The sequence below is a fragment of the Sminthopsis crassicaudata genome, chromosome 3, assembly GCF_048593235.1.
Source record: "Sminthopsis crassicaudata isolate SCR6 chromosome 3, ASM4859323v1, whole genome shotgun sequence".
In the NCBI taxonomy this organism is placed as follows: Eukaryota; Metazoa; Chordata; class Mammalia; order Dasyuromorphia; family Dasyuridae; genus Sminthopsis; species Sminthopsis crassicaudata.
Genome location: NC_133619.1, coordinates 632,229,597 through 632,247,444, shown reverse-complemented (window position 1 = coordinate 632,247,444; position 17,848 = coordinate 632,229,597). Strand labels below are relative to the sequence as shown.

Sequence of the window (17,848 nt, the reverse complement as noted above, 5' to 3'; positions counted from 1 at the left end):
TTGGTATCTTTGGGTTTATCAAACACTAGATTGCTATAGTTGTACCCTTTTTTGTCCTTTGTACCTAATCTGTTGCACTGATCGACCGGCCTATTTCTTAGCCTATACCAAATGGTTTTGGTGACTGCTGCTATATAATATAGCTTTAGATCAGGTATACCTAGACCACCTTCATCTGACTTTTTTTTTCATTAATTCCCTTGAAATTCTCGACCTTTTATTTTTCCATATGAACTTTGTTGTTATTTTTTCTAGGTCACTAAAATAGTTTCTTGGGAGTCTGATTGGTATAGCACTAAATAAAGAGATTAGTTTGGGGAGTATTGTCATCTTTATTATATTCGCTCGGCCTATCCAAGAGCACTGAATGTCTATTTAAATCTGACTTTATTTTTGTGGCAAGTGTTTCATAATTTTGCTCATATAACTGCTGACTTTTCTTTGGTAGGTGGATCCCAAATATTTTATACTCTCAACATTTGTTTGAAATGGAATGTCTCTTTGTATCTCTTGCTGTTGCATTTTGTTGGTGATGTATAAAAATGCTGAGGATTTATGTGGATTTATTTTGTATCCAGCAACTTTGCTAAAGTTGTGAATTATTTCTAATAACTTTTTATTAGAATCTCTGGGGTTTTCTAAGTATACCATCATATCATCTGCAAAGAGTGACAGTTTGATTTCCTCATTACCTACTCTTATTCCTTTAATCTCTTTCTCGACTCTTATTGCCGAGGCTAAGATTTCTAGTACAATATTGAATAGTAATGGTGATAGTGGGCAACCTTGTTTCACTCCTGATCTTACTGGGAAAGGTTCCAGTTTATCTCCATTGCATATTATGCTTACTGACAGTCATAAATATATGCTCCTGATTATTCTAAGGAATAGTCCATTTATTCCTATACTCTCAAGCATTTTTAGTAGGAATGGATGTTGGATTTTATCAAATGCTTTTTCTGCATCTATTGAGATGATCATATGGTTTTTATTAATTTGATTATGAATATGGTCAATTGTACTAATAATTCTCCTAATATTAAACCAGCCCTGCATTCCTGGTATAAATCCTACTTGATCATAATGTATTATCCTGGGGATGATTTTCTGAAGTCTTTTTGCTAATATCTTATTTAAGATTTTAGCATCAATATTCATTAAGGAAATTGGTCTATAGTTTTCTTTTTCAGTTTTTGATCTACTTGGTTTAGGTATCAGTACCATGTCTGTGTCATAAAAGGAGTTTGGCAGGACTCCTTCATCCCCTATTTTTTCAAATATTTTATATAACTTTGGGGCTAATTGTTCTTTAAATGTGTGGTAGAATTCGCATGTATATCCATCTGATCCTGGGGATTTTTTCCTGAGGAGTTGATCAATAGCTTGTTCTATTTCTTTTTTTGAAATGGGACTATTTAAGCAATTTATCTCCTCCTCTTAATCTGAGAAGCCTATATTTTTGGAGGAAGTCATCCATTTCACTTAAGTTACCAAATTTATTGTCATAAAGTTGGGCAAAGTAATTCCTTATTATTTCTCTAATTTCCTCTTCATTGGTTGAAAGATCCCCCTTTTCATTTGTAAGACTAACAATTTGATTTTCCTCTTTCCTTTTCTTGATCAGATTTACCAAAGGCTTATCTATTTTATTGGCTTTTTCATAAAACCAACTTTTGGTTTTATTTATTAATTCAATAGTTTTTTTTTACTTTCAATATTATTGATTTCTCTTTTTAATTTTTAATTTTAATTTTAGTATTTCATTGATTTTATGGTTGGGGGTTTTTAATTTGGTCTTTTTCTAGCTTTTTAAGTTGCAGGCCCAATTCATTAATCTTCTCTTTCTCTATTTTGTTCAAATAAGCCTCTATAGATATAAAATTTCCCATTATTACAGCTTTAGCTGCATCCCACAGATTTTAGTATGATGTCTCATCATTGTCATTATCATGGGTGAAATTATTAATTGTTTCTATAATTTGCTGTTTCACCCAGTCATTCTTTAAGATGATATTATTCGGTTTCCAATTACTTTTTGGTCTATTTACCCCTAACTTCTTATTGAATGTAGTTTTTATTGCATTGTGATCTGAGAAGAAGGCATTTATTATTTCTGCCTTCCTGCATTTAATTTTGAGATCTTTATGTCCTAATATATGGTCTATTTTTGTATAGGTTCCATGAACTGCTGAGAAGAAAGTATATTCCTTTCTATCACCATTCAGTTTTCTCCAAAGGTCTATCATACCTAGTTTTTCTAATGTTCTATTTACTTTTTAAATTTCTTTCTTATTTGTTTTGTGGTTTGATTTGTCTAAATCTGAGAGTGCAAGGTTGAGATCTCCCACTATTATAGTTTTACTGTCTATTTCTTCTTGCAACTCTCTTAACTTTTCCTTTAGAAAGTTAGATGCTATACCACTTGGTGCATATATGTTTAGTATTGATATGGCTTCATTGTTTATGCTACCTTTTAGCAGGATATAGTTTCCTTCCTTATCTCTTTTAATTAGATCAATTTCTGCTTTTCCTTGATCTGAGATAAGGATGGCTACCCCTGCTTTTTTGGCTTTACCTGAAGCATAATAGATTCTGCTCCAACCTTTTACCTTTACTCTGTATATATCCCCGCTTTAAATGTGTTTCCTGTAAACAACATATTGTAGGGTTCTGACTTTTGATCCAGTCTGCTATCCACCTCTGTTTAATGGGAGAGTTCATCCCATTCCCATTTACAGTTAAAATTACTAATTCTGTATTTCCTGCCATCATATTATCTTCAGATTATGCTTTTTTTCCCTTGACCCCCCTGAACCCCTTCCCCAATATTTAATTTATAGACCCCACTTGTGATGCGCAGCCCTCCCTTTTTAGTATCCCTCCCCCCTCCTTCCAAATCCCTTCCCTTTTCTTTTGCCCTTCCCTTATTCCCATTTTCCTTTTCCCTTTTCCTTCCCCCCTTTTAATGAGGTGAGAGAGAATTCTCTGAAAAACAAATGTCAAATTTGAGCCTACTCTGATGAGAGTAAGATTCACACAATGTTTCTCCCCCTCTCTAAATTCCCTCAGATGTGGTATATTTTCTATGCCTTTTCCTGAGATGTAGTTTCCCTCTTTTATCACTCCTTTTCCCATTTTTCTTCAAACTCTCTTAACTTTTTAATAGTCTCTTCTAGGAGAGAGTTATGTGATGGGAGGCAGGTATCGTTCCCCTTTAGAGTGTTATCTGCTGACTCTCTGCTGTTAGCTTCCTTGGGGTTGGATACCTGCTCTTTCTCTGTGTAGAAGGAATCAATCACTCTCTTTAGCTTTTTACTCATGGTTAAAAATCTTTTGGGGTCTGCCCTTGGGGTAGGAAGTTTATTTATTTGTTTATTTACCAGCTTCCTCCCAGACCAGATGGATGCATCGGCTACTGTGCCTGAGCTAAGAGAGAGCTCTGGGAGAGAATTCCCCTCCCCTTCTCTGGAAATGCCTCAGAGGTGATTAGTACAGTTGCACTGTGAGGGTTGCTCAGTGAAGGACCCCACTGTGTGTCCTAGCAACTTCCCTGAGGTTTAAGACTGAACAGTAAAGGCAACACAAAGCCCAGCCAATGTGTCTGTAGGGCATGGATATCAGCAGCTGACATGAAAAGCCTCAACCTGGAAATGTCTACCCAGAAAACTCAGTCCCTACTTCGAAGGTTCTTCTTCTCTGGGTGTTCCTGCTTCTCTGGGAATTCTGTGGCTGCTCAAGTTCCATGGCCTCAGGCCAAGCCTGGTGCTATGTGGATTAGATGTTGCCTCAGGCTGTGTCTCTGCTGTTCAGGCTCTTAACTACCCCAAGATGAAGCCCTGGACAGCAGAAAGCGGCTTCACAGCTGTTAGGTCACTTCCTAATTGGGGTGGTTCTAGGATCTAGCTTTATATTTTAAAGTGGCTTGATTTCTCTTCTGAACTGCTGTTTTATAAGCAGAGAAGAGCTAACAGCCTGTGTCAGATTCCTCTATCTCAGTGGCTTCTCTGATCCCAGAGTTCTCCCCAGACCGATTGGCACAGTGTGCTAGCACCTAACCGTCTGTGCTGGCCTTTTTTCTTCCTCCCCTTGGAACTGACCTTTTCTGTATAGACTCCAGATTCTCTTCAGCTGGTATGTTGTGCTTTTAATCCTTGTGGTTTTTATCAGTCCAGTGTTATTTTTGAGGCTGATTTAATTAATTGGTAATGAGGGAAGAAATTTGCGTGTATCTTCTCCACCATCTTGGCTCCACTCCCTGTTTTTGCTAGTACAAAAGGGGGATAATGATAGCATCTACATTCCAGATAATATGTATCAATCTGGCATATAATCAATGCTTTTTTACTTATTGTTATTAAAATATCTGTAAGCTTGCAAATAACTTTTCCTACTTCCAGGACCCTGACTATAGAGGAAAATGGGATCTTAGAGATTATTGGATCCAACTGTCTTATTTGACAGGAGAGAAAACTGAGACCCAAAAGATCAAGTAAGTGACTTGGCCAGTCACAGATTTGAAAGATCTTCAATTTGGGCAGCTTGCTTCCTCTCTGCACAGATTCAGATTGTCACTCTCTTCAATTTAAGTGGATGGCCTTTTAGAGTTGTGTCTGAAACATCCATCCTTTGAAGCCTCTAAAGGACTGAGTTCTTCTGTACTTAACTAGGCTGACCTCCAGAAAGCCAGAGCCTTGGTCCTATTTTAGAAGTCTCCAACTAAGTATTATTTGCTGGAAATTGAACTCTTTGTGGATCACCTTCAGGAACCAAGGATGTATCATAAACCAATAAGTGGAGCAGTGAGGAAATTGCCAATCAGTTCTATGGATAGGTAAAGAGTTTATGGCTAAACGACAAAGAGGGATGATCAACATATGTCCTACATGTGTTAGATTACAGGTAGTGTGTTTTAAGTTTGCATAAATCCTGTCTATATTTACTTCAACTGCAGTATACAGTAACTTGGTTGCTACATGGTGTTTGTGTGTGTGTGTGTGTGTGTGTGTGTGTGTGTGTGTGTGTGTGTGTGTGTAAATGAGGATTTTATGTACCACTACATAATAGGATATTTTCTATCTAAAGTACTGGGAATAAAAAGGTGCCAAAACCATTCCTAGCAGTAGACACTAAATTGAGTTGCAGAATACATAACCTTCCTATTTCCCCTTATTAGGGTTTGAGTTTTTGGTGAAGTCTGAGGCATCCAACCAACTCTTTAAGTACTAATGCATATTGCACATGGAAATGTCAAATTTTAAAGACTATGTTGTTATTTGCAATAATATATCTATAAAGATATATTTCACCTTTACTATTTGAAGATACTAATATGTAAAGCATAACTTTTTTTTTCTTTTTTATTTATTTTTATTAAAGCTTTTTATTTTCAAAACATAAGCATGGTAATTTGCAAGACTGACCCTTGCATAGCCTTGTGATATAAATTTTCTCCACCTTCACCCCAACCCCTCCCCTATATGGCAAGAAGACAATATATGTTATACATGTTAAATATATGTTAAATGCAATATATGTAAACACATTTAAACAATTCTCTTGCTGCACAAGAAAAATCAGATTGAAAAGGAAAGAAAATGAGTAAGAAAACAAATTGCAAGCAAACAATAACAAAAAATTGTGAGAATGTTATGTTGTGGTCCCCACTCATTTCCCATAGTCCTCTCTCTGGGTGTAGAGGGCTCTCTTCATCATAAGGTCATTGGAACTGGCCTGACTCATCTCTTTGTTGAAGAACCAAATCCATCACAGTTGATCACGTAATCTTGTTGCTACTGTATACAATGTTCTCTAAGTTCTGCTCATTTCACTTAGCATCAGTCATACAAGTCTCTCCAGGCCTCTCTAAAATAATACTCCTGATCATTCCATAATATTCCATAACATTCATACCATAACTTGTTCAGCAATTCCCCAGCTGATGGGCATCCATTCAGTTTCCACTTTCTTACCACTTACAAAAAAGGCTGCCATAAACATTTTTGCATATGTGGGTCCCTTTTCCTCCTTTAAGGTCTCTTTCAGATATAAGCCTAGTAGAAAAACTGCTGCATCAAAAAGTATCACAGTTTGATAACTTTTTGAACATAGTTCCAAATTGCACTCCAGAATGATTGGATTCTTTCACAATTCCACCAATAATGCATCAATGTCCCAGTTTTCCCACATCCCCTCCAACATTCGTCATTATTTTTTCCTGTCATCTTAGCCAATCTGACAGATATGTAGTGCTATCTGAGAGTTGTTTTGATTTGAATTTCTCTGCTCAATAGTGATTTTCATGGGATTAGAAATGGTTTTAATTTCTTTATCTGAAAATCATCTGTCCATATTCTTTGACCATTTATCAATTGGAGAATAGCCCATCAAATGTATTTTTAAAAAAGACTATGAAAGACATTGTGTGAAAATGGTTTTTCAATAAAATTTTGATTAAAAAATAAAATTAGAGGGGAAACAGGTAACTGGGGAAGGGAGCATGGAAAATTTTTCTGATAAGTCTCATTTTCATTTTATATATAGATCTACATCATACATTACATGTACATGCATATATGAATGATAATGTATATACATAATGTATATACATATTATCTGCATTATAGACAATATACATTCAAATGAATAAGAACAAGAGCCATTTTCCAAATGAGAGCACTTTTCAAAGGAAGAAATCTAAATTATCAATAGCCATGTTTTTAAATGCTCTAAATCTTTAATAATTAGGGAAATACAAGTTAAAGTAACTCTGAGGTTTTATCTTATATCCCAACAGATCGACATGGCTGAGAAAAAAAGGAAAATAGCAAATGAAGGGGGACTGTGAAAGAAACAGATATATTAATGTAATGTTGGTGGAGCTGTGACTTGCTCTGGATATTTTAAAAAATAATTTGCAACTACATCCCAAAAGTTATGAAGCAATGCAACCTTTTTGACCCACTGATGCTACTTCTGATCCTGTGCTCACAGAGTTCAGAGAAAGAGAAAAAGGGCCAATATATACACAAATATTTATATCCTACAATTTTTTTCTGTAAAGTATTGGAAACTGAAGACATGTCCACCAGTCAGGAAATGGTTAAATAAATTGTGATACATGAATTTAAAGGAATACTATTGCAATGTAAGAAATGATAAAGTGGATGAGTTCTGTGAAACATGGGAAAACTCATATGATACAAAGAGAAATGAGCAGAATCAGGGGAACAATTTACACAGTAGCAACAACCTTGTAAAGACAACCAAGTTAGAGAGACTTAAGAATTTAAATTAATGGAATAACTAACTACAATTCCAAAGAACTCATACTGACACATGCTATTCATCTCCTAACAAAGAAGTAATGGGCACAAGGTGCTGAAGGAGACATACAGCCTTTGAACATGGTCAATGAATGAATGTGCTTTGTTTGACTACCTGGTCAAACCTCAGAGACCTCATAGGTCTTCTATCGCTGTATTATCCCCTTTTTCTATAGATAAGAAAACTGAGGACTAGAGAGGTCAAGGATCACATCACATGAACAGTAGGTACAAAAGCTTAGTTGTGAAACCTAATCCTCTCACACCAGATCTAAGCATCATCCCATTGTACTACTGGTTCCAGGAAGGCAGCCAGAACTGAGGGAAGGCTAGGAATTTCTCAGGCTGCCACAGCAATAGTTCCTGGGTACCTGGATGGATGGTGATGGAGCAGGCTCACCTCTAGACTTCATATATTGGCCAGGGCTGCAAACTCGATGAGGCACACACAGCTCACAGTCATCATCTTTTATATCAGAGCAGAAATAACCTGGAGAACAGCCACACACAGTGTTGGAGGTAGAGGAACATTCCCTTTTGGTCACCAAACCAAGCTCTGAAAGAAAGAACAAAAGGAAGAAAGAGACATTAGGTCAATTACCATTTATTCAGGACCTACTATGTTCCAGGCATGCATTAAAAAGAAAGGTAAAATATAACCCCTGCTGTCAAGGAGATCACAGTCCAATGCACATAAAGAAGGTCTGTAGAAACAAGATCCACACAGGATAAATTGGAGATGTTCAAGAGAGGAAAGGCCCTAGACTTAAGAAGGAAGGAGATTGATTTCTTGCAAAGCTGGGCTTTTAGCTAGGATTTTAAGGAAGACAAGAAAGACAGAAGGTGGAGGTGAGCATAGAGGCATGAGGAAAAATGCCCAGCTGAGAAAACTACAATTCATTATCTCTGGATCATAGAGTGTGTGTGAAATAGGGGAGGGTATAAGGTACAATAGGATTGTAAAGGTAGTAAAGGGCTAAGTTATGAAGCCTTTAAAAACTTCAGTTTTACTCCTAGAGGTGAGAGGGAGCCATTGAAGTTTATTGAGTTAGATGGTGACATGTTTGGACCTGTGCTGTAGGAAAATCATTTTGATAGTTGAATGGAAGATAGATTGAAGTGGGGAGAGATAGACAGACACCCTCACAGCATTTATTGCAATACTCTAGGTGTGAGGTGAAGAGGGTCTAATGTGTCAGAGGAGAGAAAGGGGTATATTCAGGAAATACTACAAAAGGTGAAATCCACCTTGTAGGTCTTTGTAAGTCCATGAGAGAAATGAAGAAGGAAGGAACTGCTGTGGTTAGCTACAGGGTGACTCAGTTTGAAGATATTTGGAGCCAGTCATTTACCCTTCTGTGAGCAGGAGGCTGGCTCCATTCTACAGATTCACATGTGTCTGAGTTTGATGCTCAATTATACCAAACCACATTGGTTCATCATAATCTCAGGCAAGTCTAACAGACCCTCCAGGAAATTATCCACTGTTCAGAAGCAGGCATTGAAGTCTAATTGAGAAAAGGACTTTCTCAAGGTCACATAGAATCATTGAGAGGTATCAAGAAGTAAGGGGAAGGGGAGAACAATTTATTTAGTGCTTATCCCTCAATGTACCAGGCACTGTGCTATGAAACAACCCTGAGAGGTAGATGCTGTTCCTGCCCTCCCATTTAACAGTTGAGGCAGACTAAGGGCAAGTGGTGTTCAAGGTTACAAAATTAGAAGTCACATTTGAAGCCAAGTCTTGCTGTCTCCAGATCCAGCATTCTATGCATGGTACCAGCAGCTACTAGAGCCCAAACCTCCCAGCCAAATGCAGAGAGAAGACATTTAGAGGCTGATGGGACCTGACTTGTCATTACAATGAACCCTCCCATTTTAAAGATGAACAAATGGAAGTCCAGAGAGGGAAATTACTTTTTCCTGATTTCCCTCAATGCCAGTGCCTTCCTTCTAAGATAATTTCTAATTCATCATCCTGCCTATTCCATGTTTGTACAGAGTGATGTCATGGTGTGTACCCCATTAGATTCTCAGGGTCTTTCTTGGTATCCCCAGGGCTTAACACATAGCATGTGCTTATTGGATGTTTACTGAGTGGCTTGCCCAACATCATACAGATAACAGATGGAATAGCTAAGTTTTGAACCCAGCATCTCCAACTTCTAATCTAGGACTCTTCCCTATGCATCACCTGGTGGCAATATTGGAGGTGAAAACCTTTTCAAACTCTAAAAATGAATGTGCCTAAGAAAGGAGGAGGGAAAGATGAAAAAGCTCTGAGTAAGAATTTAACTTGCCATCATGGGACCTGAGGTCAAATCCTGGCTCTGCTCTTTACTGCTTTGTGTATTTGCTCAGGTCCCAACTTCCCTGGGATCAGTTTCTTCAATAAAATGAGGGTCCTAGATGACATGACCTCTCTGGTCTTTTTCAGCTCTGGGTCTGTTACCTATTAATCCCTTCCATATGGACTAAAGAGAGGAGATATTCTGAGGGAATAATATTTGTGCACAGGAGACTCAAAAAAGGAGAAATGGGGGAGCAAAAAGAAACAGAAGAGTTCCCAGTACTTTATATTGTCAAGAGTTTTGATATGTTCAAGATGATTTCCCAGTTATGCAGAACAATCTGTTCAAATAGAGAAGCCCAAATTTCAGAATACTCAGAGCTAGTGTGAGAGAGCAGAAAGACCTGATCTACCATTTAACATTCCTCTGCCCTCTTTCTGTCCAACCCCCCCACTCACAAGGATACATATGCCCTTCTCTAACCTGATGTAATACTGACCTGCCTGGGATTCAGGGGTAAAATGGGGTAGGACCAAGGGGAGGAGATTCTTTGTTCTTGAAAAGCATCCTCCTATTACTAAGGGTGAAAATCCATCTTTAAAAATTCATTCAAAACCCTGAGACAGGACATTATTAGCAGTGATTCACAATCTAACATCAATTAATTCCTTAACATAATATCTCCCTGGAAGACAACGGAATGATCAGAAAAGAGTAGAAAGATGGAGAAGTAATTTGAAATGCTAGAACATTGCTAGGGAAAATGAGCCCAGCTGGGAGTTTACAGGAAGAGGTTTGGGGTTCTCAGGGGGAAACACAGGTCTTAAATAATCCTACACCTATGGCTAGAGGTCAGGAAAGTGTAGACATGTATATTTAAGGAGCTGGGTAGGCTCTAGGGCCTAGCTCAGCCTCTTTGGCAAGTTCCTGAGGACCAGCTCTATTGACAAGCCTCTTCAGAATCCTAGACATTTTGAGCGCTCTTTTCTGAGGTTCCTGGAAGGAATTTGGATGTTCTAGGATTGTGTGAGAGAGTGTGAATAAAGTATCTCATGTTTCCTAAGTGTGAAATACCATGCTCTAAGAACCAGGAGATCATTACTCATGGGAACATCAATATTATAAGAAGATCAGTTCTGATAAACATGACTCTTTCCAATAATGAGATGACTGATGCAGTTGCAATGATCTTGTGATGAAGAGAGCCATCTGCCCCCAAAGAGAGGACTGTGGGGACTGAGGGTGGTTCCCAACATAGCATTCTCTTTTTTTTTTTTTTTTTTTTTTAAGGAGGAAAAGAGAAAATTTTATTTTATTTTTACATTTTATTTTATTTTATTTTTTAAAATATAATTTAATTTTTATTTTATTTTATAATTATAACTTTTTTTTGACAGTACATATGCATGGGTAATTTTTTACAACATTATCCCTTGCACTTACTTCTATTCAGATTTTTTCCCTTCCTCCCCCAACCCCCTCCCCCAGATGGCAAGCAGTCTTATATATGTTAAATATATTACAGTATATTCTAGATACAATATATGTGTGTAGAAACGAATTTTTTGTTGCACAGGAAGAATTGGATTCAGAAGGTAAAAATAACAGTTTACACTCATTTCCCAGTGTTCCTTTTCTGGATGTAGCTGATTCTGTCCATCATTAATCAATTGGAATTGGATTAGCTCTTCTCTATGTTGAAGATATCCACTTCCATCAGAACACATCCTCGTACAGTATCATTGTTGAAGTGTATAATGATCTTCTGGTTCTGCTCGTTTCACTTAACATCAGTTGATGTAAGTCTCTCCAAGCCTCTCTGTATTTCTCCTGTTGGTCATTTCTTATAGAACAATAATATTCCATAACATTCATATACCATAATTTACCCAACCATTCTCCAATTGATGGACATCCATTCATTTTCCAGTTTCTAGCCAATACAAAAAGGGCTGTCACAAACATTTTGGCACATACAGGTCCCTTTCCCTTCTTTAGTATTTCCTTGGAATATAAGCCCAGTAGTAGTATGGCTGGGTCAAAGGGTATGCACAGTTTGATAACTTTTTGGACATAATTCCAGATTGCTCTCCAGAATGGTTGGATTCTTTCACAACTCCACCAACAATGCATCAGTGTCCCAGTTTTCCCACAGCCCCTCCAACATTCATCATTATTTGTTCCTGTCATTTTAGCCAATCTGACAGGTGTGTAATGATACCTCAGAGTTGTCTTAACTTGCATTTCTCTGATCAATAGTGATTGGGAACACTCTTTCATATGAGTGGAAATAGTTTTAATTTCATCATCTGAAAATTGTTTGTTCATATCCTTTGACCATTTATCAATTGGAGGATTGGTTTCTTATAAATTAAAGTCAATTCTCTGTATATTTTGGAGATGAGGCCTTTATCAGAACCTTTAACTGTAAAAATGTTTTCCCAATTTGTTACTTCCCTTCTAATCTTGTTTGCATTAGTTTTGTCTGTGGAGAAACTTTTTAATTTGGTGTAATCAAAATGTTCTATTTTGTGATCAATAATGGTCTTTAGGTCTTCCTTGGACACAAACTCCTTCCTCCTCCCCAAATCTGAGAGGTAGACTATCCCATGATCCCATGTTCCTCCAATTTATTTATGATTTCGTTCTTTATGCCTAAATCTTGGACCCATTTTGATCTAATCTTAGTATGTGGTGTTAAATGTGGGTCCATGCCTAGTTTCTGCCATACTAATTTCCAGTTTTCCCAGCAGTTTTTGTCAAATAATGAATTCTTATCCCAAAATTTGGGATCTTTGGGTTTGTCAAAGATTAGATTGCTATTTTTATTCACTATCTTGCCCTGTGAACCTAACCTATGCCACTGATCAACTATTCTATTTCTTAGCCAATACCAAATGGTTTTGGTGACTGTTGCTTTATAATATAGCTTTAAATCAGGTACTCTTAGACCAGCTTCCTCTGACTTTTTTTTCATTAGTTCCCTTGCAATTCTCGACCTTTTATTCTTCCATATGAATTTTGTTGTTATTTTTTCTAGGTCATTAAAATAGTTTCTTGGGAGTCTGATTGGTATAGCACTAAATAAATAGATTAGTTTGGGGAGTATTGTCATCTTTATTATATTCGCTCGGCCTATCCAAGAACACTGAATGTCTTTCCAATTATTTAAATCTGACTTTATTTTTGTGGCAAGTGTTTTATAATTTTGCTCATATAATTCCTGACTCTCCTTTGGTAGATATATTCCCAAATATTTTATACTATCGACTGTTATTTTGAATGGAATTTCTCTTTGTATCTCTTGCTGTTGGATTGTGTTGGTAATGTATAAAAATGCTGAGGATTTATATGGATTTATTTTGTATCCTGAAACTTTGCTAAAATTCTGAATTATTTCTAATAGCTTTTTTAGCAGAGTCTTTGGGGTTCTCTAAGTATACCATCATGTCATCTGCGAAAAGTGATAATTTGATTTCTTCATTTCCTACTCTAATTCCTTGAATCTCTTTCTCGGCTCTTATTGCCAAGGCTAGAGTTTCTAGTACTATATTGAATAGTAATGGTGATAGTGGGCAACCTTGTTTCACTCCTGATCTTACAGGGAAAGGTTCTAGTTTATCACCATTACATATGATGTTTACTAAAGGTTTTAAATATATGCCCCTTATTATTTTAAGGAATAGTCCATTTATTCCTATACTCTCAAGCGTTTTTAGTAGGAATGGATGTTGGATTTTATCAAATGCTTTTTCTGCATCTATTGAGATGATCATATGGTTTTTATTAATTTGATTATTAATATGGTCAATTATACTAATAGTTTTCCTAATATTAAACCAGCCCTGCATTCCTGGTATAAATCCCACTTGGTCATAGTGTATTATCCTGGGGATGATTTTCTGAAGTCTATTTGCTAATATCTTATTTAAGATTTTAGCATCAATATTCATTAAGGAAATTGGTCTATAGTTTTCTCCAACATAGCATTCTCACTTTTTGTTGTTACTTGCTTGCATTTTGTTTTCTTACCCATTTTCTTTTCTATTTGATCTGATTTTTCTTATGCAGCAAGAGAACTGTATAAATATGTTTATACATATTGGATTTAATATATATTTAAAATGTATAACATATATTGAATTATTTGCCATCTAGGGGAGGAGGTGGATGGAAGGAGGGGAAAAATCTGAAATACAAAGCTTTGCAAGGGTCAATGTTGAAAAATTATCCATCCTTATGTTTTGAAAATTAAAAAAAAAAAAAGCTTTATTTAAAAAAAAACACTATGCTCTAGGACCTTAGGAAGTAGTCTAAGCCCCTCATGGTATAGAGGTGCAAACTGATGTCCAAAGAATGAACATGACTTATCCAAGTCCATAGAAGGAAAAGCCTGGAATGGAACCCTTCTCTCCCAATTGCTAGCAAAGCATTCTCACTGCCTCTTTTCCTGGTCTACAGCACTGGGTCATAGACATCCCTCTTATCCCATCTTGTCTGGTAAATCCAAGATTTTTAACTTCCCCAGAACCCAGTTCTCCCTTTCCCAGGAAAGCTACAGTACCTACCATAGGACAAACTCTGGGTTAGATCTAAGTCCTAGTTGATCTTAAGGCCTCTGAAGAATTTCTTACCAGAGTTGCAGACTTTACATAGAAGGCAGTTGTTCAGGACATGCTTGTGTGTAGTGTAGGTCCCAGGATCACAAGAAAGACACCTGGTGCCTCTCGTTATGTTACATGGCCCGACACGCCTGTAACCTAAAGATAACAAAGAGTCAGTATTAAGAACAAGGCATAGGATACCTCCTTGTAGAAGCCACTGCTTTCCAATCTCATTTCCCCTTGATGACACCATATGAGCACCCTAGACAATGCTCAAGAAGCTCCCAAGACCACTTACAAAACTTAGGATGGTTTACTGTGAAAATTAGGAGTGGTGCACATCCATCCCTCAATTTAAACCCAAACTGTCAAAACTGGAAGGGATCTCAAAGACAGAGAGAGATAGAGACAGAGAAAGACACACACAGAGAGAGATGAAGAGAGAAACAGAGAGAGAAGGGGAGAAGGAGGAGGAAGGAGAGAGACACATCCCCAGAGAGAGGAAGTCAGATGAATTTTGAGTGCAGAATAAAAAATAGTATTTTTCACTTGCTTCTTTTTTTGCAACATGACTAGTATGGAAATGTTTTACATGATTTCACATATATAATAAGTTAATATTGCCTAACATCTCATGGGATGGGGGCAAGGCTGAGAGAGAAAAGGAATTTGGAACTCAGAATTTAAAAAATAATGTTAAAGATAAATACTTTTTTGAAGGGGAGAAACAGAAAAAGACCTTATGGAGAAGGTGGTGTCTGAGTTATACATTGAAGGAATTTAGGCATAACAGAAGAGTAATAGGGAGTATTCCAAATAAAAAGGACTTCTGATAATGCAAAAAATGCAGAGATTTGGGATTAGCATACAGTCTAGGGCAGCCAGGTGGTCACTTTGATTGGAATAAGAAAATGTGAGAAGTCAGTTGAAATAACATAGCTAGGTGGTTGCAGTAGATAGACTACCAGGCTTGGATTCATGAAGACCTGAGTTCAAATCCAGTCTCAGATATTTGTTGCATAAACAGGGAAGTTACAAAATTTCTGTCTGACTCATAATTAAATAATGGAGAAGATAATAGGGCCTGCATTTGTATGGTTGCTGAGAGAATACAATAAGTAAATATCATTCAGCAAATTATCAGGGAAAACATTCCTGATATTCTAGAACTGGGGATAAAATAAAAATGGACAGAAACTATCAATCACCTCCTTAAACAGATCCCAAAATGATAATTCTCAAAATATTATGGTAGAAATGATCCAACCATCTGGAGAGCCATTTAGAATTATACCAAAGGGTATCAAACCATGCATATCCTTTGGCCTAGCAGTGCCATTACTGAGTTTGTATCTCAAGGAAATAAATCATAAAGGACAGAAAAAGACCCCATCTATGCAAAAATATGTGTAGCAATTCTTTTTGTGGCAGTAAAAAATTGAAAAGTGAGGAGATCCTCAACAATTGAGGAATGGATGAATAAATTATAGTATATGAAGATAATGGAATATTACTGTTCTGTAAAAAGTGATGAACAAGCTGATTTTAGAAAGGCCTGAAAAGATTTACATGAATTGATGCTGAGTGAGTATGCAGAATTATGGAGACTGAATGTAAATCAAAACAGGCTATGTTCACTTCTTTTTTCTTTTTTTTTTTTTTTCTCTCTCTCATGGTTTTTCCTTTTTTTCTGATTTTTCTCTCCCAATAAGATTCATAAAGAAATATGTATTTTAAAAACTAATATACATGTGTAACCAGAAAAAAAAATTAATACAGTATATATTATAACATTATAACAAGGCCAAGGAGAAAATATTGTAAGTAGGCAGAGCTACAATTAGGATAACACAAAATTTAGCAGCTCCTATATTACATAAGATATTTTGGAGAACAAAAGTCCTAGGATTACAACCAAGAGTCATTTACCCAGAAAAACTGAGTATAATTATTTAGAGAGAAAAAAAATTTATATTGAATGAAAAGAGGGACTTTTAGCATTCCTGGTGAAAAGATCAGAGCTGAATAGGGAAAAAAAAGATTTTCATGTAAGACTCAAGAAAGAAAGACATAACTAAAAGGTAAATAGGAAAGGGTCATCTTAAAGGACCAAATAAGGTTAAACTGTTTACATTTTATCATAACATAATGATATTTGTAACTCAGAAGCTTCTCAGTACTTGTGCTGTTAGAAGTATTAGACAGAAAGCCCAGATCTAATTAGAATATGATGGGGCAATATCTAAATATATATATAATAAAGGAAGTGCTTGTTTTGGCAGCACATACACTAAAAAAAAAAAATTCTTTAGAATTTGTTTTGTTATTTCTTGTGTTCTATAAATTCTTCCTGGGTAGCGAGCCATTTGAAGTTATTCTTTGGGGTAGAAGCTTTTTTTCTTCTTTTTCTTCAGTGTCCTGAAGATGACTCTCAGTCTCCTCTGTTCCCATAGTAAATTTCTATGGTGGGGTTCTTTCTAATTTGGCAGTTCATTTTTTAAAAATGAGATGCATTAATGTAAGCACCTCTAATCCTAGAGTGGGGTGAATGGTGCCTGGTCTCACCTCTCTACCCTCTGACCAGGAACCCCAAACCAAGAGCTCCACCTTCCAGCAAGTGCCCATATACGGCAGCACCCTGCCTTACTGCCTCTGCCCTCACTGAGTGCTAGTTGCTTCTTGCCCAGGGCCACAATCTCTGCTGCACATCTGGGCCTAGTGTTCCTGATCAACTGAGCTTCATTCAGTCTTTCCTGATTCAAACTCCACAAGCAGTTCAGGAGGTGAAAGTCTGTGGTTCCTGCAGAGGTTCCAGACACACCTAGGTAGCCCTCTTAGTAGCTTTCTACTTGGTGTTTCAATGGGGATAGTCTGGAGGTATTTGCACTTCACTGGGGTTAATCCCTAGTCCTGTGTCTTTCTTCGTACCTTTTTAAGCTGTTGATTAAATTCCTGTTCTATACTAAGTTTTGTTTTTTCACCAGTCTATGTTCTTCCTGAGGTGCAAATTTCATCTATTTGTGGAGGAAATCTGGAGAGCTTGAAGTTTACTAACCTACTTTATCATCTTCTCAGAATTCTTCCAAAATTTATTCTTTTATATTGAAATATCTCCTATGGTCTGCTGTATATATGGTAAATTTTTCTTATGATTTTTTATTTAAGTTTAAAATAAAAAAATTTTTAAATCCCCAAAAGTTAAAAGATCTATATGTTCAAAAAATTTATAACAGCTCTTCTCTGATGGCAAAGAAATGTAAACTGAAGATATGCTCATCAATTGAACAAGTTTGATACATAATGGTGATGGAGTATTATTGTGCTTTAAGAAATCATGAGCAGCTTCTATCCCAAAGAGTAACATGAAATGGCTCTCTACTCAGAGAGAATTTATAGAAGAACTCAAAAAAGAATTTTAAAAATCAAATGAGAGACATTGAGAAAAAATTTTAAAAACAAGATTATTAAAAAATAGTGTAATGCTGGAGAAACTGAGGCAGATAGATATTAGAGAGCTTTTTGATAATTTATTTAAAAGGGAGAGATTTACTGGGACCAAATGGATCCATGATTTGGTCCCAGGGCTGAATGAGACTATTGTTTCCAAGAATCCAGCATCCAACCAGCATCC

At 36.5% G+C, this 17,848-nt stretch overlaps 1 protein-coding gene across 1 annotated transcript in view; it reads right to left on the bottom strand.

Annotated features, from left to right (window-relative positions):
* Window positions 1–17,848, bottom strand: part of LOC141564237 (tumor necrosis factor receptor superfamily member 14-like) — a 30,806-nt gene that overhangs the window by 10,689 nt on the left and 2,269 nt on the right. Inside the window, exons 2-3 of the mRNA XM_074306494.1 lie at window positions 14,248–14,373; window positions 7,723–7,878 (exon numbers count right to left, since the gene is read on the bottom strand). Of these exons, the coding sequence (XP_074162595.1) occupies window positions 7,723–7,878; window positions 14,248–14,373 (282 nt within the window). The remainder of the gene's footprint in view (window positions 1–7,722; window positions 7,879–14,247; window positions 14,374–17,848) is intronic.